Source organism: Rhodotorula paludigena (assembly GCF_050403205.1).
Source record: "Rhodotorula paludigena JCM10292 DNA, Rt_paludigena_JCM10292v1_ctg33, whole genome shotgun sequence".
NCBI classification, from domain to species: domain Eukaryota; kingdom Fungi; phylum Basidiomycota; class Microbotryomycetes; order Sporidiobolales; family Sporidiobolaceae; genus Rhodotorula; species Rhodotorula paludigena.
Window position 1 is genome coordinate 1 of NW_027481425.1, and position 20,689 is coordinate 20,689.

Genomic DNA, 20,689 nt, shown 5'->3' on the forward strand with positions numbered 1-20,689 from the left:
CGTCAGGATCAACTGGGTCTACCGAGCTGCAGCGCCTCGTCTCCAGGGTCAACTCGGCTGCAACTGCACGTCTTCCGTCAACGCCATGCCAAGCTACTGCGCCCGTCACCGCTGCAACGGCCCCCCCCCCCCCCCCCCCCCCCCCCCCCCCCCCCCCCCCCCCCCCCCCCCCCCCCCCCCCCCCCCCCCCCCCCCCCCCGGCGCGGGGTAGAGTGATCCTCTTCCCGGGAACCGGAGGGTCCGGGGCGCAGCCGGGGATGAAGAGCGCATAAGAGATGCATGGGAGCATCGGAGACGAGGGGAAGAGGGCGGAGAAAGGAGACAAGGGGAAAAATGAGGCAGGAGGAAGGAAAATGATGACTTACCGGCCAAATGCGCGAATCCTGGTGCCCGGATTTTACACCTGTAAGGCCTGTTCGATCCGTCGGATACGAGGTACACTCCCATCTCGCCCTTGGGCGCCTCGATCGCTGCGTACGTCTCGCCGGGCGGGACCGAGTAGCCCTCCGAGAAGAGCTTGAAGTGGTGGATGAGCCTGTGCGCGCGTGCATCGTGAGCAACAGAGGCACACGAGAGAGCAGCGTCGGAGCGGAATCCGGCCGCAAAGAAGAAAAGAAACGCACGACTCCATCGACTCCTTCATCGACGCGCGCGGCGGCGGCACAATCTTGTGGTCATCGACCTTGATCTGGCCCGAGGGCATCTTGTCGAGGCACTGCGAGATGATGCGCAGCGACTGGCGGAACTCCTCGACGCGGCACAGGTACCGGTCGTAGCAGTCGCCGTTCTTGCCGACGGGGATGTCAAACTCGACCTTGTCGTACGCGTCGTACGGCGCGACCTTGCGGATGTCCCACGGCACGCCCGACCCGCGGAGCATGACGCCCGAGAACGAGTAGTCGAGCGCCTGCTGCGCCGTGACGGCGCCGATCCCGACCGTGCGCTGCTTCCAGATGCGATTGCCCGTCACGACCTCCTCGATCTCGTCGACGCGGTCCGCGAACGCGGTCGCCCACTTGTAGATGTCCTCGAGGAGGCCGTGCGGGAGGTCGTACGCGACGCCGCCCGGGCGCACGTACGCCGCGTGCAGGCGAGCGCCCGAGACGCGCTCGTAGAACTCCATCAGCTTCTCGCGCTCCTCGAAGCCCCACAAGAAGGGCGTGAGGGCACCCACGTCTGCGCACGGGCGAGGCGGTGAAGCATGGCGTGGTGGCAAGGGCATTGAGGAAGGCGAGGGGAGGGCAGGTCGAGGCGGAGGAACGGCGAAGGAGAAACGGCGAAGGAGAAGGTGTAGCCGGTGCGTGTGCGAAGAAATGGTCAGAGAGACTGTTTAAACATGACACAGGCGAGACAGGCGGGTACGCACCCATGGCGTGAGTGAGGACGGCCATGAGGTGGTTGAGGATGCGAGTGATCTCGCCGAAGAGGGTGCGGATCCACTTGGCACGCTCCGGGACCTCTGCAGGACATTCAGAGTCAGCGACAGTAGGCAGCGTCAATGAAGAGCCACCAACCGATGTTGAGGAGGTTCTCGACCGCGCGCGAGTAGCAGAGCTCGTTGGTCATCATCGAGACGTAGTCAAGGCGGTCAAAGTAGGGAAGCGCTTGAGTATAAGTCTTGTACTCAATGAGCTTCTCGGTGCCGCGGTGGAGGAGGCCGATGTGCGGGTCGGCGCGGAGGATCTCTTCGCCGTTCAGCTCGAGGATGAGGCGCAACACGCCGTGCGCTGCCGGGTGCTGGGGACCGCTGCATGGCGGGCAGACAATGATGGTCAGTACGACAGACGAGCGCGACAACAAGAGTCCCTGCTGGAGCATGGGATGATACGCATGCCTGCGAGCAAGCGATGGGGCGCAGGATAGGGTTGCGAAAGATGACGTACAAGTTGAGGGTGAAGTGGCGCATCGCTGGTGAGGAGAGAGCGCATGTGGTCAGTCAGAAGCTCGAACGTATCAAGGCAGGGAGCATTCGCGAAGATGCCGATGTCGAGGAGGAGGAGCGAGAGGTGGCGGCGTCGTGCTCGTCTCACGGCGCCATGCCGCGAGACTTGAAGCGGGTCAAGGGACTCACCGCCAGCCTTGCCCTGCTCGCGCTCCTGGAGGATTTCCTGGGCGGTGCGGTGGTGGAGGTCCTCGACGGTCGCGTACTGGCCAGTAGCAATCGGCCGAGAGGCCTCTGTCGCGAGGGCGCGGGCGAGGCGGGGGGTCTGCGGGCGCGCAAGGCGCTGCAAGGGGCGGGCGAGACTCGCAAGCATCGTGCACGGCGCGAGGAGGAAGAGCGGCGACGGCCAAACCCGCGCTCGCCTCGCCCTCGACGCCGCCCGTCGCTCGAGTCCGGGTCTCACCGCGGCGACGCCTCTGTAGCGAGATCCACTGGGCGGAACCATCGTACGAAGTAGTCAAAGATAGGCTCACATCCACAGAACAACCTGCACCTTGCATCGACACGTCGCCTCGTCCCCATCTCGCTCGCGCGTGCTATCTCGCCCGCTCGCCTCGCTCCGTGCTGCCCCCGACGCGTGTGCACCAGCGGGCTTTCAGTCTGAGCACACACGAGCAACCCGACTCGCTCGCAACCCCGCTGTCATGGTTTCGTCGCTCCGCCTCACAGGCATCCTAGCCGCCTTCGCGTCGTCGGCCCTCGCCGCCTCGAGCAAGTGCCGCATCTCGGGCGCGTCCATCGGCACGTTCGACATTGCCGGCCTCCGCCGCGCAAAGTGTGCGTCCAGCACGCGTCCCTCTGCCGTGCTCACTCGCATGTGGAGCTTCGCACTCCACCACGCGACTCGGCTTCAATGTTCGCGTCCTGGACTGCAGCTCATGCTTCCGTGTTTGACACAGCCGACTACACGGCAACGAACCCCGACGGCGGCGCCATCTCCATCAACTTCTGCGGAACCGGTTCGCCCACTTACTCCGTCTCCCCTCTTGTCGTCGGGCTGACCCCATTCGCCGCAGTTTCGCCCGACGCCTCGCCCGCCGAAGCTGCACAGGGCTACGGAGCCTACATCGAAGACTCGCGCGGCGGCATCTCGCTCGGCGAGTACAGCTACTCCCCGAGCTACCACAACGGCCAGCTCTCGCTCACGTACAAGAACGGCGCGTCCTGCCCCAACTCGAACGCAAAGCGCTCGTCCCTCATCTACTTGTGCGTCTCGCGCCCGACCGCAATACTCCAAAGCCGTCGAAGATTGCACATTCGCGCTCGTCTCGCCGCTCCTGAGCATAGTCTGGCCGCGCGCGCCTTGCTGACCCTGGCTTGTTCTGCCCCGCAGGCAATGCGACAAGTCGTGGACGTCGAGCAACGAGGTCACGCTGATCGACTCGCTCGACGACTGCACCTACTTGTGCGTCTCTCTCCACAGTTTCCTCGCTCTGAAACTCCTCCGAGCTGCTACAGCGAATGATCGTATAGGATTGGGTAGACGAACTGATCACCCTGACTTGCAGCTTCACGATCAAGACGCCGTATGCGTGCGCGACTTCTGGCGGATTCTTCTCGGCCATCTGGGGCGCCCTCGTCTTGTGAGTCCGGCTTCTCGGCGACGAAACGCTCACTGGCTCCACGGCGAACATAAGCGTGTCTCGCTATGCACCGGATTCTCACCTGTCGCACGTGCTCCCCACAGCCTCTTCTGGCTCGCCGTCGTCATTGGTGGCGCCTTCTTCCTCTACACGCGCTTCTTCGGCAACAAGGGCGGCCGCACGCTCGGAGGGAACGAATCGGGCGGGCTCGGCGGCGCCGTCTCGTTCGTCAAGGACATGGTCGTCGTCGCTGGTATCGTGCGTTCTCTCGTCGGATCTGCGCGCACTTTCAGGTTCGCCTCGATACGAGCTGACCCGCGCTATGTGAAACGGTGTTTTCCGACGCACAGTGGGTGATCGACACGGCGCAGAACGTCTTCCAAGCCGTCTCGCGCCGGCGGCAGCAGCGCTCTGCGGCGGCGCAGCAGTACAACTACAACTACCAGCCGGCGCCCTCTCACCAGCACGTTGGGCCCGACGGCGGGCCCGACTACTCGTCCGAAGCGTGGAAGGCGCCCTCTGCCTCGGCCGCCTCGTCGCGCGCGAGCCCGCCCGCCGTGCCGAGCAAGTCGCAGCGCGAGAGGGAGGCGCACAACCCGCTCGCGGGCGGCGGGAGCTTGCTCGAGGACGACGAGGACGACGACGAGGACGCTCTGGCGATGCCGGGGACCAAGGGCGTCAACGGGAAGGGCGACAACCTGGTCTGAGGGGCCGCCGAAGATAGAGACGATGAGGACGGAGGTGGCGGTGATGAGAGGGGAGGACGCGCACAGGCAGTTTGGTTTTTCGTTTCCGTTTCAGTCTTACCACATGCATACTCCCTCATTCCATTCCGTGGGCGTGCGTGCAAAAAGCCCAAGTCAATTCTTCCCTGCTCCGCTCGCAACGAATGGTGCACGGAAAAAGGGTACGACTGCAAAGGAGAAGGTGAAGCGCAAACTACAACAGAACCCTGACCCAAACAGCTTGACCTGGCTTACTCGGCGACAAAGACGGCCGCGGCGCCCATGCCTGCGGTGACGAAAGTGGGTCAGTCAGGCGTTCGTCCTGCGCACGTCGGCAACCGAAGAAGAAGCAGCGGACCGAGACCGATGCACATGCTCGTGACGAGAATCTTGCCCTGGCGGCGGCGGATCTCGTGCAGGCCCGTCGCGACTTGGCGCGCGCCCGTCTGCGGGACGAGGAGAGAGAAAAGCGCGTTAGTGCGAATGTCGGGTGTGGTACGGACGCCGAGAAGACGCACGCAGCCGAGCGGGTGTCCGAGAGCGATGGCACCGCTGTAGACGCGCAAACGTGAGTCAAGATGCACGTCGGGGGGAGGGAACGTGAACAGCGACGCACCCGTTGACGTTGGTCCTGTCGTGGGGAAGACCGAAGATGTCGATGCAGTACGAGAGCATGGACGCGAACGCCTCGTTGACCTCGAACAGGTCGACGTCCTCCTTCGTGATGCCGCAGCGCTCGAGAACCTTGGGGATGGCAAAGGCAGGGCCCTGCGCAAGCAACCGAGTCAGTCTTGCTCCGGCGTGACGAGACACGCACGACGCACAATACCCATGATGCGCGGCGGGAGACCGGCGACCGAAGTCGCGACGTGCTTGCCGAGGATCTCGAGCCCGAGCTCCTCCGCCTTGCGACGGGTCATGAGCAGGACGCCGGCGACGCCGTCCGTGATCTGCGACGCGTTGCCGCCCGTCGTCGTGCCGTTGCCCCACTGCGGGAACGCCTGGCGGATCTTGCTCAGCGCCTCCTTGGTCGTCCCCGGGCGGATGCCGTCGTCCTTCGTGATGAGCGTCTTGACGCGCTGCGGCGCCGGGCCGCCAGCCGCGGCGGGCGTGCTGGAGGCGACGAGCGCCTCGATAGGGAGAATCTCCTTGTCGAAGTAGCCCGCAGCCTGCGCCTGTGCAGCGCGCTGCTGCGAGATGGCAGCGAGTTCGTCCATGCGCTCGCGGGTGATGTTGAAGTCTGTCGAAGGCGGATTAGTATGCGAGCATGCGGGAAGAGCTCGACAACGCACCCTTCGACACGTTCTCGGACGTCCAGCCCATCGGGTGCTGCGTGTCCCTCGCGACCGGGTGTGCGAGGACCTCATCCGCGAACGAGTCCGCGCCCTGCAAGTCAATGAGCGTCAGCTCGGTGCGCTGCATCAGTCTTCAGCTTCGCCGTACCCTGTCCGGACTGCGAGCGAAAGAGTTGTCAGCGTTTGCCCGTCCGAAAGGTACAAGGAGAGAACGCACGTCGCACTCATGCTCTCGAATCCAACAGCAAAGCCGATCTCGATCTCGCCGTTACGGATCTGGTTGGCGACGTTCGAGACGGCCATGAGGCCCGACGAGCAGAAGCTGCGGGTGAGAGGCAGCAACGTCAGGGCAGAACACGAGGCGATGGAGGGAAAGGAGCGCACCGGTTGATGATCTGGAGAGGGACAGTTTCGGGGATGCCGGCGGCGAGGGCAGATGCGCGAGCATCGTAAGGAGCCTTGGGAGGAAGGACGGTGCCTGCGGAGGACTATTGCGTGAGCCGCGGACGGGGGAGAGAGGTGGCGCCGGGAGACGTACCGACAGTAATGTCGCCGATGAGGGCCGGGTCAATCTTCATCTCCGCAACAGCTTTCTGTCGATCCATCGCACGTCAGCACAACAGCGCAAGAGGGCGAGGAAGAGAAGCCGGATGCGCACCTTGAAGAAGGCGATGAGGAGCTCCTGGACGCTCATGTCCTTGAAGCCGCCCTTGCGCGCGCGCTGCAGAGCCGTGCGACCGGCGAAAGTGATGACGACTGCGGCATGGGCGCCGTCTGTGAGCGAGAGAGCGGAACGAAGCACGAGTGGGGGAGGGACGGGACGGACCATCGTCGGGGCTCTTGCGGAGCAGCTTGCTCTTACCGGTGCCGCGGAGGGTGTCGATGGTCGAGGTGAGGAGGCTAGCCATGGCTTGGATGCAGTCGAGTGGAGGTGAGAAGCAGAGGAGAGGAGGACGCGACTTTGCCGAGCGAACTTCCGGCGTCTCGCTTCGCTGCCACCGGGCCAACCGTGGCCGGTCGGCCGGCTCAAGCTGGACCACACTCCTTGCCGGTCCTAGCTGACGCAGCAGCTCTTTCGACAAGACTCGTGACCGGCAGCGCTGCTACGCAAGCGAGGAAGACGATTGAGGCTTGCCGATGGAAGTCGAGGCACCTCGACCGAGGGCAACGTCGACCTTTCTCTTTCCCGCAGACAGCCGCCTGGGTCCCCCTCGCCACGTGCCGCAACAGGCATTGCGTCTGACGCCCTCGCGTGCGGGACGAAGCAAGTGCCGTGTCGCGAGCTGCGGATGGCCTCGAAACATCGTTCGAAATCCTGCTGAACATGCGATTCCAAGGGGTGACGTGCAATACGGCGTACAACAACAGGTCAACGGATCGCTGTATAGACATCTAGAGTGGGCAAGTCAGCAAGTTTGACAGGGGAATGATCACGAGGAGGCGTTGTAAATCACCTCGTTCTGCAAACGCGAAAGTCTACTCCATCACGAACAGCCCTGGCGCGTAGTACGTGCGGATTGAGGACCCCTCGGGCTCGTCGATCCAGACCATGCCGTCGTCCATGAGTGCCTTTTCGAGCGCGCGCTCGACGCGGTCCAAGTCCCACGGAAGCGCGCCGTCCCTCGTCGCCGTAAACTCGAGCACGTCGTCGCGCGTGACGGCGCCGCGCCCCGTCGCCGACGCCGACTCCATGACGATGAGCGAGTCGCGGTCGAGCCCGCCGGGCGAGCACCGCACGACCTTTTTCCCGCCGACCTCGAGGATCGAGTAGCCGCATCCGAGCGGTTCGAGCGCCTCGATCGCGCGCTGCACGTCTGCCTCGGTGATCTCGGTCGTCGCCGCCGCGCCTCCCGCCGCGGCTGCGGCTCCCGCCGACCCGGGCGCGGCCTTCTTGCCCCTGTGCGCGGCGGCGGCCGCTCCGCCTCGCAGCTTGGCGACCTCGCGGATGACCTCGTCGAGCGCGACGAGGCCGCCGCTGCGCTCGCGCTTCTGCAGGCACACATCGACGACCTGCACTCCGAGCGCATAGTACCAGTCGCCGACGCCCATCTTGTCCCACAGGCCCTTGGCGCCGCCGCCGAGCGGGTCGACGCCGAGCTCGGCGCACAGCTGCGAGAAGTGGGTACGGAACTCGGGGCTCGAGAGGATCTTTGCGCGGTGCTGCGACGAGAAGGCCGAGAGCGCGGCTTGGAAGGTTGCGAGTTGCGATGAGAGCGACGCCGTCTGCTGCGCGGCGACAGAGCTGCCGAGCGTGCCAAAGTGAGCATTCGAGTCGAGATGCCGCTGCAGCGAGCTGTAGCCGGCTCTCCGTGCCATCGTGGCAGCGGTGGAGAGAGGGCAAGCAAGGAGAGGCGAGGAGGTGGGGGAGGGGTAAATGCATCAAGTTCAGCTGGGCCGCTGCTTAGCTTTGTGCACTCTGAGTAGACCTCTTGCAATGCAGTACGAGCAGCGGCAACCCGTGGGGGGGACGGCAATCACTCCTGCTCCTCGCAAACCGACAGGTCCGCAGCGTAATACAACAATGCACAGAAATGATGCGACAAACTGCCTACACACGACAGTACCGACTCGAGCTCTACTTCTTCTCCTCTCCCTCCTTTCCCTCGCTCGTCGTAGCCCTCCTCAGCCCCTGGAACGCCTCGCTCGCATCGACGTCTACGCCGAGCGCCTTTGCGTCCTCTGCGAGCGCCTCGACGTCGAGCTGCATCTGCTGCTTGACGCGGTCGTCGTCGGTCGAGCCGTCGTCGGGCGCGGTCGACGTCGCGCGGCCAAAGAACGACAGGCCCTGGCGCCCCTTTTTCAGCCACCGCAAAGAGTCTTCCGTCTTCTTCTGCGTCGACAGGATCGCCGCGTACCTGCCGAAAGCACGAGAGGGTCAACAACAGTCCGATTCAAGCGGCAGGGAGGGAGGCAGAGGAGAGCGCACCGCCCAGCAATGTCGTCGACGACCGCCGTCGCCCACTTTACGCGGAGTTCCTCCTCGACGACCCTCCCCGGGCCGGCCAGGTACGCCCCGAGTTCCTTGAGGATGCTGTGCACAAAGTAGCTCGGCTCGAGCGGACCTTTGCGCGTGCTCGCGCGCACCTGCGACGCGACCGAGCGCACGAGCTTGAGCGGCTCGACCGAGCGCTTGACGAGGATCGTGACGATCTGCGACGAGAGGGACGGGACGAGCGACGTGACTGCGGACAGGGACTCGGCCATGACGTCTGGGAGAGGGGAAGGAAGCAGGTGAGCGGCGCAGCGGAGACACAGAAAGAAAGGCGAGAACTGACCCGCCGCTCCCGCCTCGCTCTCGCCCGGTAACCGCGCCTGCATCCGCTGACTAAACAGCTCTTCCGCCTTGCGCTCCATCAGACGCGCGTCGGCGATCAGGACCGTGAGCTGCCGCAGCGTCGTCTCCTCCGAGACGTCGTCGCCGGCGCCGGGCGTGCCAGGACGAGTCCCGCCCGCTGAGGGAGTCAGCTGCGGAAGTGGGGCCAGGGTCAGCACGCAAATAATGAGGTCAAGTCGAGAGAGGACGTACCCGACTACGGTCGCCATCCGCTGAAGACCGGCTCGGCGGATTGCCCGCCGCGAGTGCCGACAGGTTGGCGTTCGACGAGCTGGAGGGGAGGACATAGCGCGGCACGTTGTCATTCAGCCAGGTGCGATACCGGCTCAGGATCTGCGTCCGCGTGGCAGGTATAAGTCAACGTCTGCCAACCACTGATGGCGCCGAACGCAGACTGAAAAGCGCAGCCACCCCGACGCACCTGCAGTGTCAGCCTCCAGAACCTGCCCGCAAGCTCCTCGAGCCACACATCATCGTCCCAGCACCTCCTGAGCGCCCTGAACACGGCCTCGCTCTCGCTCATGACGAACCCCTCGTGCCCGCCGCCGCCGCTCGCGGCGCCGACGTCGAACGCGCGCTCGATCGACGTGACGGCGTCTTTGAGGCGCAGCTGGAAGTAGACGGGGAGCTGGAAGCGCTTGAGGAGCGAGGTGTAGGATGCGTGCGCCCGGAGAGAGTGCAGGCGCGCGAGGGTCGGGCAGATCGACTCGAGGCGCGCGATGAACGCCGTCGTGAGGAGGTAGTTCTGCGCATGGGTCACGAAGAAATCCAGTCAGTCGGGCTGTACCGACACGCCGACTCGACGTGGAGCGCGCCCGACGCACCTGGTGGAACACGGTCGGCCTCCCCGCCGCAAAGACCACACTACCGAGCTCGCCGACGAGTGCCGTCGCCACCTCGTCCACGACGACGTTCGCGAGCACCTCGAACCCCTCGACCTTTTCCCGCGCCTCTTCCGGCGCTGCGCCGCTGTCCTCCTTCCCGCGCTTCGAGCTCGCCGCCGCGCCACCGCTCTTTCCGCCGCCGACCGGCACGTCCGCGAGCGTGCGCTCGGCAACATCGAGTAGGACGCCGCACTCGTGCGCGACGAACGCGAGGACGCGGTTGAACAGCGCGGCGAGCGGGGCCGCGTCGGGCGCTGCTGCCGCGGGCGAGGCGAGCGGGTCGAGGCGGTAGAAGGGGGGGACGTGGGCGGGTGCGCTCGCCGTGTCGGGTGGGGAGGAAGAGGAGGCGGAGGAGGGAGAGAGCGCGTCGCGGTGGATCGCGTGGCGGAGGAAGGGGCGGACGACAGAGGTGCGGATGAGGTCTTCGGCTTGCGAGACGAGGCCGAGAGAGGCAAAGGTGCGGAGTGCGGTCGTGAGCTCTTCGCGGTAGGAAGGGGCGGAGGGGGAGCCGGCGAGAATGGACGAGAGGAGAGCGGAGAGGTCGGATTGCAGGGCGGTCGTTGTTCGCGAGATGCGCTGTAGGCGAGCGCAAAGCTTTAGCGTGTGCGGAAAGGCTGAGAAGCACGATGCGCACCGGCTCGAGCGATTTGACAAAGGGCAGGTCGCCTGCGCGCTCGACCAGGTAGCGCATGTGGGTGTACTCGCTCGCAACGCGTTCGAGCCGCTTTGCCGGCGAATCGACGGACCTGTGAGCGACCCGCGTCAGTGTGTCGCGACCGTCCAAGGGTAGAGTCGCACGCACAGGTCGAGCGCGCGCGCCTTGTCGGCCGCGTCGCCGACGTTGAGGAGCGACTCGACCTTTGCGACGGCCTCGTCGGTGGCGAGGAGCCTGCGCATGAGGGCCTTTTGCTCGCGGACGTCCTTGCGCTCGTCGAGGACGGCGCTCATCTCTGCGCGCATGTCGTCGAGCTCGTGCTGGACGCGCGTCACCTCTGCGCGGATCGAGAGGACGGGGCGGCGGATGGTGGCGAGCGAGTGCGCGACGTTGGCGTGCTTGAGGCCGAGCGAGAGGCCGATAAAGGCCTCGTACTCTTCGTTGATGACGCCGACGAGCGAGGTGCGGAGCGTGGCGAGGTAGGCGCGGAACTGCGACGGAGAGCGGGAGCAGGTCAGTCGGGGTATGCCATCACGCACAACCAAGCGCCTCGCTCGACAAAGTGGTCGAGCGCATGGCAAGGGTACAGCGAGTGCAGGGCAGCGCGAGACTGACCTCGCTGCGCAGGTCGTCGAGCGGGGCGTGTCGGCGGGCGAGGAGAAAGTCGCTGGCATCAAAGTCGTCTCCGGCGAGGACGGCGTGGCTCAGTGGGGGTGCAGTCGGGAGGTCGAGGTCGCTGGCGGTGGCCTGGTCGAGGTCGGTGGTCGAGAGGAGCGCGGTCAAGGTGGGGCGGTGCCCGGGTTTGGGCACGCCGAGCGCCTGCGGGCGGGGTTCGGGCGCGTGTCCCTGGGTCTGGTCCGGGTTGAACGGGTCCTCGAGTGCGTCCCCGGCCATGGTCGAGGGCGCGAGAGCCGGGTGCGACGCGAGGTCGGGATGGTCGCGAGGGCGGATTGATGGGGAGCGCACGGCGGGGACAGTCTGAGCGAGTGGGGGCAGCGAGCAGCGTACCCAGGTGCACGCTCTGCACGCGTGTCTGTCGCACTCGAGGCGAGAGCGCGCAGAGGGACGAGGGCGGGCTGCAGCTGCGTCGGGTTGCTTCCACTCCGAGTCGCACCCAGATGCAGGGAATCGCAATCACCGACAGGAGCGGGCAAGTGGAGGCCATCTTGTCACTCGTAGTACCACCCACACTCACCCCGCGCACCCTCCCGCAGGCGGCGCATCCTCTCGACCCACTTCGCCAACTCGCTCGACGCCGCCCTCGCCATCGACGCAGCCGTCGCACACAGCAAACCCGTCGTCTGGGTTCACAGCCAATCCCGCCACCCTCACGACAGCGACGACAGCGACGACGACGGCGACGACGACGACGACGACCATCGCCCCCACCACAGCCGCACCCGCACCGCTCCCCGCGGACTCGCAGTCTGCCAGATCGAGCGAGCGGGACTCCGCTACATCGCTCCCGTAGATCACGACAGTGCGCACCTCCTTCCTCGTCGCACGCAGACACCACGCCCGCTGACCGGACCCCCTCGTCGTGCTTCCGCGTGCACTCGCAGTCGACCCCCTCATCCCCCTCACCTTTCTCACAGAGCTCTACGAGACCCTCAAGACCTACATCGGTGGACCCGTGACCGAGGGCAGCCTCAAGGTGCGCCCCACTCCCGCGCAACCGGTCCTCGAAACGGCTACTCACCGCCTCTCGTCTGCCCGACCCGCAGGACCACTTTGATGTCGTGCTCGCCCTCCTGCACGAGATGGTCGCAGGCGGCCGACCTCAGCTCTCGCAGGCGTCGCAGCTCAAGGAGCTTGTCGTCCCGCCCGACTCGCAGTTCTTCAAAGTCGCCTTGAACGCCGCCACCGCTGCTGGGTGCGGTTGCATGGCACTTGTTGAGCGGTGACACGAAAGCTGATCGATGGTACTGCAGTCTCAACATCCCGTCGCAGACGACTGCCAACGCCCTCGTCGCTTCGCCGCTGCCCTGGCGGCGGCAGGGCATCCGGTACACCTCGAACGAGATCTGTGCGCCCTTTCCAGCTCTTGAGAAACGCAGCACAGGGCTGACACCACGCACGAGCAGACTTTGACCTGACCGAGACGCTTTCGTTCACGCTCGACGCGGCGGGCAAGCCCCTCTCGTGCAGCATCGCGGGCGCCCTCTCGTGCCGCTCGCGCCTGTCGGGCATGCCCGACCTCGCCCTCACCTTCACCGACCCGGCCGTGCTCGACGAGAGCGCCGCGTTCCACTCGTGCGTGCGCTACGGCAGGTGGAACAAGGACAAGGTCGTCTCGTTTGTCCCGCGTGAGCTCTCCCCTCTCTCTTCCTGCATCACCATCACCTCCAGATGGATTAACCCACGTTCACCACCCCGCACAGCGGACGGCTCTTTCCCCCTCCTCTCGTTCGTGCACACCCCACCCTCGACGACCCCCGCCCTCGCGCTCGCGCTCCTCCCGCTCTCGCTCAGCACCTCCGTGACCCTCGGCCCCTCGGGCGGCGCGTTCCGCCTCGCGCTCACCTCGCGCGCCCCGCCCTCGCGCCCGCTCACCCGCCTCGAGCTCCGCCTCCCGCTCGCCCGGGGCGCGCACGCCGTGATGGCGACGGCGACGGGCGGGGCGCTCGCGACGGACGAGCGCGGGCGGAGCGTGGGCGGAGGAGGCGCGGGGAGGTGGGAGGTCGTTGAGGGGGAGGACGAGGGAGGGGAGGGCACCCGCGAGGGAGAGAGGAGGCAGGTGCTCGTGTGGAGGGTGGACCAGCTGTGCTCGACGGACCGGCCCGCCGTGCTCGAGGGGCAGTACTACGCGTGCGTCCTCGAGCGCCCCCCATCTTGTCTCGAGTAGACATTCCCCAGCTGACGAGCCGATCACTCTGCGCCGCGCAGCTCGCCCGACGCGCGCAAGCCCCCGTTCCTGACGCTCACGTTCGACTCGCCCGCGTCGGGCTTCTCGGGCCTGCGGATCAACACGCTCAAGGTGCTCAACGAGCAGTACAGCGTGTACAAGGGCGTAAAGACGCGCGGGAGGGCCGAGATCGAGGTCCGCACCGGGTGAAACGAAGCGAACTCGCGTGTGGACACTGGCTCGACTGTTTGGGGCTGGGCTGGCGAGCGAGACCGCGATGGCTAGCGCGCTTGGCAGGCATGATCTGCTACCGAACTACCCGCGGCAGATAAGCTCTCTCGCAGCCAGAGTCCGCGCGGGCGTGTGAGCGAAATGCACCAGGGCAGTCTATTGCGACCCATACATGTCGTTCAGAAGACGGTACAACAGCGAGGAGGGGTGGCCGCCACTGCGAGCGAGCAAAGAGAGGGTCAGCACGGACAGGACCGGGCAACAGACGGCGGACGCACAGGTTGCTGATGTAGAGGTTGACGAGGTCGTTCGGCACGACGTCGTAGTACGGGTTGAGCACCTCGGTCTCGTCGTCGTCCGCCGCGTCCTCGGCCGCGGCGCCGCCCATCCGCGCGAGCTCCTGCGCGGGGAGCTGCACGCACGGGTCGGTGCTCTGGAGCACCTCCTCGGGGCTGCCGAGGTCGCGCATGCCCCAGTCGGCCTCGCCGAGGTACACGGGCGAGAACTTGAACATGCCGCCGACGGCGACGACGGGGACGCGCATGCGGTTCGCCGCGAGGCACAGCGGGAGCGAGCCGCTGATCGACAGGAGCGCGCCGTCGGCGAGGATGATGTGCGGGCCGAGGAGCACCTTGGTGCACCGCGGCAGGAGCGCAAAGATGTTCGAGTCGGGGATCAGGATCGTCGGAATCCCGGCGGCAGAGAGGGCGAGGGCGTGATTGCGCCCAGAGAAGCTGCGGCCGCCAGAGTCAGCACGCGCGCAGATTCGACGAGCGAGAGAAGGCGACGGACGATGGAGCAGTCTCGGCGACGATGACAGTGAACTTGCGCTTTCGTGCCGCGTTCTTGAGGAACGCCTCGACCGTCTTTGAATGCCCGATCGTCATGATGAACTCGCTGTGAGACCGCCTCGGTGAGCTCGCGCGCGACATTGACAGGCACAGCGCACGCACCCCGAGTGAATGTGGTCCGTCGACTGCTCGCCGACACTCCGCTCCGTCATCTCGACCTCGTCCATGAGCTCCTGGATCGCCTCGATGAAGACGGGCTTGAGGTGGAAGCTGCGCTTCGAGAACTCTTCTTCTCGTGACAAGCTGCCGTCGTAGCTCGAGAACGAGTGGAGCGAATGCGGGCGCTGGAACGGCTGCGAGGACGAGGGAGACTGGACGGGCGAGGCGGGGACGGAGGCGGAAGGGGTGGTGGACGAGGAGGAAGACCCAAAGCCGAAGCTGTTGGACGGCTGGACGCCGTCTGCGGCGGGCTTGTGCCCCAGCAGGTCGAAGAAGCTGCCGAGGGCGGCGCCGGGAGGGCGGACGGGAAGGTCGCGCTCAGTGTAGTACGAGCTGGTGAGGTCGCGGTTGAGAGAGGGCGTCTCGGGCACTGGTGGTGTGCGCGCGCCGCTCGGGGAGGAAGGGAGCTCGTCGAGGTGGTTGGAGAGAGCCGTCTGGTATTCTTCACGAACGAGCATGCAGATGCGGCGGGTCATGTTGGTCACGACGAGTTCTGCAGTCGCGGACGTATGTCAGCACTTCGACTACAGCTCCAGAAGCGCATCTCGTCCAGGCGTTGGTGCAGAAGAATCGTGCCCGCCTAAGGAGGGCTGAGCCGGCCGCTGACGTACCCTTGGGCCCAGCATCCTGGAGGACCTTGCCGACCTCGTCGAGATGCTGCACGAGCTGCTCGAACGACGAGAACTTTGCGTTTGCGACGACTTCGCGGAACAAGCGGATGACCTCGAGGGCGACCTCGCGGGACCCGATGAGCTGCCTGCGCGCCGACGCCGAGAGCGGGTCAGCTGCGCGGGCCAGGGGGCGCAGGAGCAGCCACACGCACCTCCGCCTGAGCCTCGTCGCGAGCGCATCGATGCGGCGGTGCACGCCGTGCTTCGAAACGCCGACGGTTTCCTGCACAACCGCAAAGAGGTAAGCTGGGCGCGTGCGGCTGGCTGAGAAGGCACACCATCTGTGAGCACCGGCCGTATGCTCCTGCAAGCTCGAGCAGCGCGCGAATGAGGCGATGGGCGGAGAGAAGTCGGCTCGACTTCGACCTCGTCCTCGTCGGAAGGAGAAAGCGCTTCTCCGCGGCGACAACTTTACCTTTGACTGTTGGCGCGCTCTAGTCTCTGTAACTAGCAGATTGTGTAGCACGAAGGACCACGCAATTGCGCAGAGGACTAGTCCTTCTCGACCTACCTGCGAGCCTCACCACAGAAACGACCGACAAGCGACGGATTGAACGACAACGTACACCCAACACGAACAGAGGAGTGAAACAGACCGACGAGCACGGAAAGGCGAAACAGAGAGAAAGGGATGGGCGCAACAAGGGTGGGGAGGTGATACAGGAGTGCGGAAAGGCGTGACGACGTGGCTAAGCGGGACAGACGGGGCGGCGAACAACACAGCCGGATGATGATGGGACGAAGGACTGAACATGCGCGAAATTGTGAGGAGGCGGTACAAGAATGGACGAGTGGAATAGGCGAGGGAGGGAGAGCTCTGCGAAGGGGAGGCAGAACCGTGAGCGAACGTCAACAAACAACCGGAGTGCAAGGCAGAGACTCACGGATAGGGCGGTTATCAGCAGAGGAAGCGCTCGTTGAGGTGGGCAATCTGAGCGCAGAGGAAGCTCCACTCGAGGCGGTTGCTGCGCTTGAGCCCCGGGTGCCCGAGCGTGTCGACCGTGTCGCGCGTCAAGTCGGGGTAGACGCTCGCGTCCGATCCGGTCGACGAGTTGCGGCTGTGGCTGTTGCGCGCGTTGTGCTCGACACGCTCGAGAAGCTCGCCTTCGAACGCGTGGAGCGCCCCGAAGAAGGGGAGGTTGGGCTGTGCGAGTACGCTAGTCAGTCTCGTGTGTCGAGCCAGAAGACCTGAAATGACGCACCTGGATGAGGATGTTGAGGCGGCGCGAGCGGACGACGAGGTAGGCTGAAGCGAGGTCGAGCCCGAGCTCCTGCTGGAGGTACGCGATGACGATCGACGCGCTGCGGCTCACGCCGACCTTGCAGTGCACGAGGACCTTGCCGCCCGCCTCGCGCGCCTTGATGATGAACGCGAGCGCCTCGTCGATGCACGGGCGGATCGAGTCGATCCCGTCGTCGTTGACGTTCTTCATGTCGAGAACCGAGATGTTGCCGAGGCGCTCCTCAAGCCAGAGCGAGTTGGTTGGCGCGCTCGAGTCGGGCGTTGACGGCGAGGAGCGGAACGCGGACGTGAACGCTGCGAAGCCCGAAGGCGCCTTGGGCGGGTGCAGCGCCGTCTCGCCCATCGACACAACATGCGTGATGCCGAGCGCCTTGAGCATGAGCGCGTTCTGCGCATGGTTGACGTTGCCGAGGTAGAGGTGCGGAAGAATGCGGCTCGGGAAGTGCCCCTCGAACGTGGGGCCAAAGAACCACGCGTCGCGATCCGGGTCGGCGAGCTGCATCTCGCGCTTCTGCCCGAGCTGCAGCTCGAGCTCCTTCTCGATGCGGCCGACCTCAGCGACGAACGCCGGGGACGATTTGAGCTGGCCCGCGGTGGGATCCTCGGTCGAGTCGACGAAGCCAGAGTCGGACCGCTCCATGCCGCACGAGCTGGCTGCGCCGACGACACCGAACTCGGCGAGCTCGCTGACGCCCTCCGGCTTGACCTCCTCGACAGGGGCGACGACGGGTCCGAGAGTGGCGATAGCCCGCTGCTCTGCGACCCAGCGGCGCATCTGGCGCTCCTCGTCGTCTTCGCGCTCGAGGACGACCTTGACTCGCTGTTCGATCTTGAGCACGAGCTCGCGATCGGTCGGGTAGACGAAGAAGCTGCGCTCGGCGTCGAGCTGGAGGAAGAGGTACGCCTCGGGCGCCGACAGGCGGCGTGATACCATGACGTACGCGAGTGCGAGGAGCGACGTCTCGGTGTAGCCATCGCCGCAGTGCAGGAGAACGCGGCGCGGGAGGCGCTCGCCGTGCGAGAGCGGGTTGGGCGATGCCTGGTCGCGGATCCAGACAGCGAGGTCGACGAGCTGGGCGATGAAGGCGGCCTGCACCTGGCTCGAGCGACCGATCGCACTCGCCGTAGAAACGGACTCGAGATGGACAATGTCGTCGACGGGCGGACGGAGGATGCACGTCTTCGCTTCGACAACCTCGTTGTCAGGCGAAAGAAGGTGGTGCACCTCCTCGAAAGCGTGACCTTGCTGTTCCAGCAGGCCAAGTGCTTGGTCGGCCGTGCCGAGGAGTGAAGCGTCGACAAGCGCTGCGCCGTCGTGCGCTTCGATGCAAATCGAGAACGAGTAGGGGTTACCGTCCTCGTAAAGGCTCGAAGTGGAGTCGGATGAGATGGGGCGGCCGCGCGACATGGACTGGGGCACGTCCTGCGTGTTTCCCAGCTGTATTCGGAGGCGAAGAGCGCGGTCAGCGCAAAGCTCGCTTTGAGAAGGCCGGCGAGTGCAACGCACCCAGACGTTCTCGCCAATCTCGGACTTCTCCGTCAGCACGCGCATCTCCTCGCGCTCGCGGTTGAAAAAGTCGAGCTTGTTGCGCGCAAAACCGTGCGAGTCGATGGCGACGAGCTCGGGGTGCGCCTGCTCGAAAGCGGTGAAGGGATCTGCAAGTCGCGCTCGGTGTCAGTCAACAGAGTATAGGTGTGTCAAAGAAACAAACGCACCGGCGATGATGTAGACGTTGTAGCGAATCCCGAGCCCGCCGCGCCGCTCAAACTCGTGGTCCATGGCCTCGCGGACCCGACTCGCCGTCTCGACGACGGACTCGTCGATGCCGTTCTCGCCATAGACGACGACATCGCTCACAGTGGCGTACTTGACGGCCTGGAGGCGGAAGTGGCGCAGGTTGACATTCTCGAACGTCTCGGCGGCAGGCAGCGCAAAGAGGGCGTGGCCCGACGAAAGGTCGCTGGTGAGTAGCGAGTGCGCCTCGAAAGACGAGACGAGGCGGCAGGTCGGGATCGCCTTTGCTGGAGGTGAGGGAGAGCGGGACGAGCTGGCGGAGGTGGCGTTGGACGAGCTGGAAGAACTCCAAGACGAGAAGGACGAAGTGAAGCCGCGGCGGAGGAGCGAGCGGGTCGACGATGAGCGCGTCGGAGCGGGCAGTGGCGGGGCGCAGATAGTAGTCAGACCGCGGTAGCTGCGGGCAGCCGAGCAGAGCGTCAGCGGTCATGATTCGGCAAGCTCGAAGGAAGCTGGCGCTTCCGCTCGAGCCCCTTCACTCAACGGACTTGATCCCGGCTTACCTGGGCGTCGGGGCGGCCTTGCCCTTCTCAAAGCCGAAGTAGGACGCGGCGGGCGAGTAGGGGAGGTCTGCGCCGCCGTGGCTCCAGGGGAAGAGCTCCGTCTCGGGGAGCTTGACGCGCGAGTGTGCCTCGTGCAGTACAGCGTATTCTTCGGCGGTGAGGACACGAATCTCGGGGACAGTGCTGGCGAGCGAGTAGAGCGGGAACTGGGCGGCATCGAGCCCCGTGAGGCCGTGCCTCGGTGTCGCCGCCTGCTGCTGTTGCTGGCGAGATGAGGCGCGCGGAGTGGTCGGGGACGAGGCGGAGGGCGAGCGGCGGAGCGACTGGCCTGAGTGCGAGGGGCTGCGCGGGCTCACGAGCGAGTCGAGCGCCGGGAAGAAGGGCGTCGCTGCGAGCGGCGAGTTGGACGACGGCGACGACGACGTCGATGCGGCGGGCGAGCGCTGTGTGCGCGAGGCCTGCGGATGCAGCTGCACGGTAGGCTGAGCGGGCATCATAGCGCTGCGAGGCTCGTCAAGGAGGAAGAGGGAGAGCATGCCGGAGAGAAAGAGAGCAAGCGACACAATCGCCTCGCGTGCGGCCGTTGCGCTTTCGCGCGTGCACGCACCCCTCGCTCTCATCTCGTCGAGCATCCGGAGTGACATGACGCGGTCCAGACGTGTCTTCTAGTCTACACAGTACGCAGGCCAACGCATCACTGGTCCGGCTGCGAGCCGAGTGCAAACACCCGCTTCATGCACGTTCCCTCACGTCTCGACGCGACGTTCACGAAACAATCCCAGTGATCGACAAGGTTTGACGGAACGCAGCCTCACCGTGCTCCACTGTTCGCAGCCGCAGCGAAGCCCACCTCGGTTGCTCGTCAGCCTGCTCGTCAGGGTTCTCCAATTCTAAATGCTTCCGCGCAGCGCACGCGACACAGCCGTCCTCTCGCAGCGGCTGCGTCATGCAAGAACGGATGAAAGCAAGATGAAAGTGTCTGTTGCACGTCTCTATTTAGGTGCAATCGACGCCGCCTACGGCTTGACGACATCGTTGCGCCACCCGCTCCCGACGAACCCCCTCGCGAGCCGTTCGAGCGCCTTGAGCTTGACGACGCCCTGTCCTAGCAGGTAGCCGCCCATCTCGGCCCATGCAGGCGCTGCAAAGATGCGCGCGGGCAAGTAGAAGAGGAGGAAGGACGGGATGAGGCACAGGCGGTAGAATGTGCGCGCGAGCGCTTTGAGGCGTGAAGAGCGGTCGAACGGGCGCAGGCTGATCAAGTGGATGAGGAAGGGCCGTGAGAGAGCGTTGAGGAAAGCGCCACGGAGCACCACAGTGTGGTACCTTTTCGGAAGAAGCGGGTCAGTGCTTTTGTCTGACAACGGAGGGCTACCTAGACAGACTGACTCTGCTGTTGGCTGCAGTCCAGGTCTGCGGTCCTTTGGCTGCATGACCAGTACCTCGCCTTCGATGTTGCCCGTAGGCTGTTCAGGATCGCCTTTCTCATAGCGTGTTGCGGTAATAGGAGCGAGGACAGTCGGGACTGTAGGAAGGAACGCGCAGGCGCGCTGCACGACTGCGGCATGATCCCTCGCGTCCAACTCGTATGCGACGCCCTGTACAGCTAGTCTGTTAGCATACGCAACAGGAACGAGGACCGTTTGAGCGCGGCGCACCTCGAGCTGCGGCGGAAAGGTGCCTTGATCCCGCTTGCCCGGACAGCACCTCTCCCACACCCAGAGCCTGTATGCCTCGCCGTCCTTCTCCGCTAGTGCGAGACCGTCTTCGTCGTTGAAGCCCTTGACGAGGACGTTGGCGTAACACGGCTCGACGAACGGTACGCCAGAGACGTCGAAGGAGAGCCAGGCGTCCTTCACGACAACGGTGCTCGTCGAAACGGGCTTTGCATCGCTCATGATGACCGCTAGGCGCGGTGCTGCGCTCGTCGGCCGACTGGAAGGTTAGCGAGCAGACCCCGATTGAAAGGTACG

The 20,689-nt window shown here is 65.3% G+C and overlaps 9 protein-coding genes across 9 annotated transcripts; 2 read left to right on the top strand and 7 right to left on the bottom strand.

The window, feature by feature from the left end:
- Positions 1–365: 365 nt before the first annotated feature.
- Positions 366–2,255, bottom strand: JCM10292_006580 (NADH-quinone oxidoreductase subunit D; the record flags this gene model as incomplete). Its single annotated transcript, XM_076650205.1, has 6 exons — positions 366–535; positions 624–1,176; positions 1,367–1,459; positions 1,515–1,747; positions 1,884–1,908; positions 2,072–2,255. Coding segments are annotated over 6 exons (1,258 nt in total), but the record flags the coding sequence as incomplete, so codon positions are not given.
- Positions 2,256–2,586: 331 nt separating this feature from the next.
- On the top strand, positions 2,587–4,232 carry MRL1 (Mrl1p; the record flags this gene model as incomplete). The annotated part of the gene is made up of 7 exons (XM_076650206.1): positions 2,587–2,719; positions 2,842–2,901; positions 2,959–3,148; positions 3,276–3,347; positions 3,451–3,525; positions 3,630–3,783; positions 3,876–4,232. 7 exons carry the CDS (start codon positions 2,587–2,589, stop codon positions 4,230–4,232), a joined length of 1,041 nt encoding a protein of 346 aa, XP_076504166.1.
- A 269-nt stretch (positions 4,233–4,501) lies between these two features.
- On the bottom strand, positions 4,502–6,453 carry JCM10292_006582 (uncharacterized protein; the record flags this gene model as incomplete). Its single annotated transcript, XM_076650207.1, has 12 exons — positions 4,502–4,536; positions 4,609–4,696; positions 4,769–4,802; positions 4,867–5,018; positions 5,075–5,490; positions 5,543–5,636; positions 5,694–5,703; positions 5,763–5,867; positions 5,930–6,023; positions 6,084–6,138; positions 6,204–6,301; positions 6,372–6,453. 12 exons carry the CDS (start codon positions 6,451–6,453, stop codon positions 4,502–4,504), a joined length of 1,263 nt encoding a protein of 420 aa, XP_076504167.1.
- Positions 6,454–7,021: 568 nt separating this feature from the next.
- On the bottom strand, positions 7,022–7,861 carry SNF8 (ESCRT-II subunit protein SNF8; the record flags this gene model as incomplete). The annotated part of the gene is made up of 1 exon (XM_076650208.1): positions 7,022–7,861. The coding sequence occupies one exon, from the start codon at positions 7,859–7,861 to the stop codon at positions 7,022–7,024; it is 840 nt and encodes a 279-aa protein (XP_076504168.1).
- Positions 7,862–8,120: 259 nt separating this feature from the next.
- On the bottom strand, positions 8,121–11,312 carry JCM10292_006584 (COG2 family protein; the record flags this gene model as incomplete). The annotated part of the gene is made up of 9 exons (XM_076650209.1): positions 8,121–8,400; positions 8,472–8,754; positions 8,821–9,010; positions 9,072–9,212; positions 9,301–9,624; positions 9,704–10,339; positions 10,398–10,509; positions 10,566–10,909; positions 11,034–11,312. The coding sequence occupies 9 exons, from the start codon at positions 11,310–11,312 to the stop codon at positions 8,121–8,123; spliced, it is 2,589 nt and encodes an 862-aa protein (XP_076504169.1).
- Positions 11,313–11,536: 224 nt separating this feature from the next.
- Positions 11,537–13,473, top strand: JCM10292_006585 (uncharacterized protein; the record flags this gene model as incomplete). The annotated part of the gene is made up of 8 exons (XM_076650210.1): positions 11,537–11,568; positions 11,633–11,898; positions 11,981–12,072; positions 12,143–12,291; positions 12,350–12,444; positions 12,503–12,724; positions 12,800–13,226; positions 13,305–13,473. 8 exons carry the CDS (start codon positions 11,537–11,539, stop codon positions 13,471–13,473), a joined length of 1,452 nt encoding a protein of 483 aa, XP_076504170.1.
- A 177-nt stretch (positions 13,474–13,650) lies between these two features.
- GCD7 (translation initiation factor eIF2B subunit beta) lies at positions 13,651–15,456 on the bottom strand (the record flags this gene model as incomplete). The annotated part of the gene is made up of 7 exons (XM_076650211.1): positions 13,651–13,711; positions 13,773–14,228; positions 14,287–14,391; positions 14,448–14,997; positions 15,116–15,261; positions 15,328–15,398; positions 15,454–15,456. The coding sequence occupies 7 exons, from the start codon at positions 15,454–15,456 to the stop codon at positions 13,651–13,653; spliced, it is 1,392 nt and encodes a 463-aa protein (XP_076504171.1).
- Positions 15,457–16,073: 617 nt separating this feature from the next.
- Positions 16,074–19,210, bottom strand: PPS1 (tyrosine/serine/threonine protein phosphatase PPS1; the record flags this gene model as incomplete). Its single annotated transcript, XM_076650212.1, has 5 exons — positions 16,074–16,319; positions 16,378–17,856; positions 17,926–18,074; positions 18,135–18,610; positions 18,717–19,210. 5 exons carry the CDS (start codon positions 19,208–19,210, stop codon positions 16,074–16,076), a joined length of 2,844 nt encoding a protein of 947 aa, XP_076504172.1.
- Positions 19,211–19,732: 522 nt separating this feature from the next.
- JCM10292_006588 (uncharacterized protein) lies at positions 19,733–20,614 on the bottom strand (the record flags this gene model as incomplete). Its single annotated transcript, XM_076650213.1, has 2 exons — positions 19,733–20,042; positions 20,424–20,614. 2 exons carry the CDS (start codon positions 20,612–20,614, stop codon positions 19,733–19,735), a joined length of 501 nt encoding a protein of 166 aa, XP_076504173.1.
- Between the last annotated feature and the right edge of the window lie 75 nt (positions 20,615–20,689).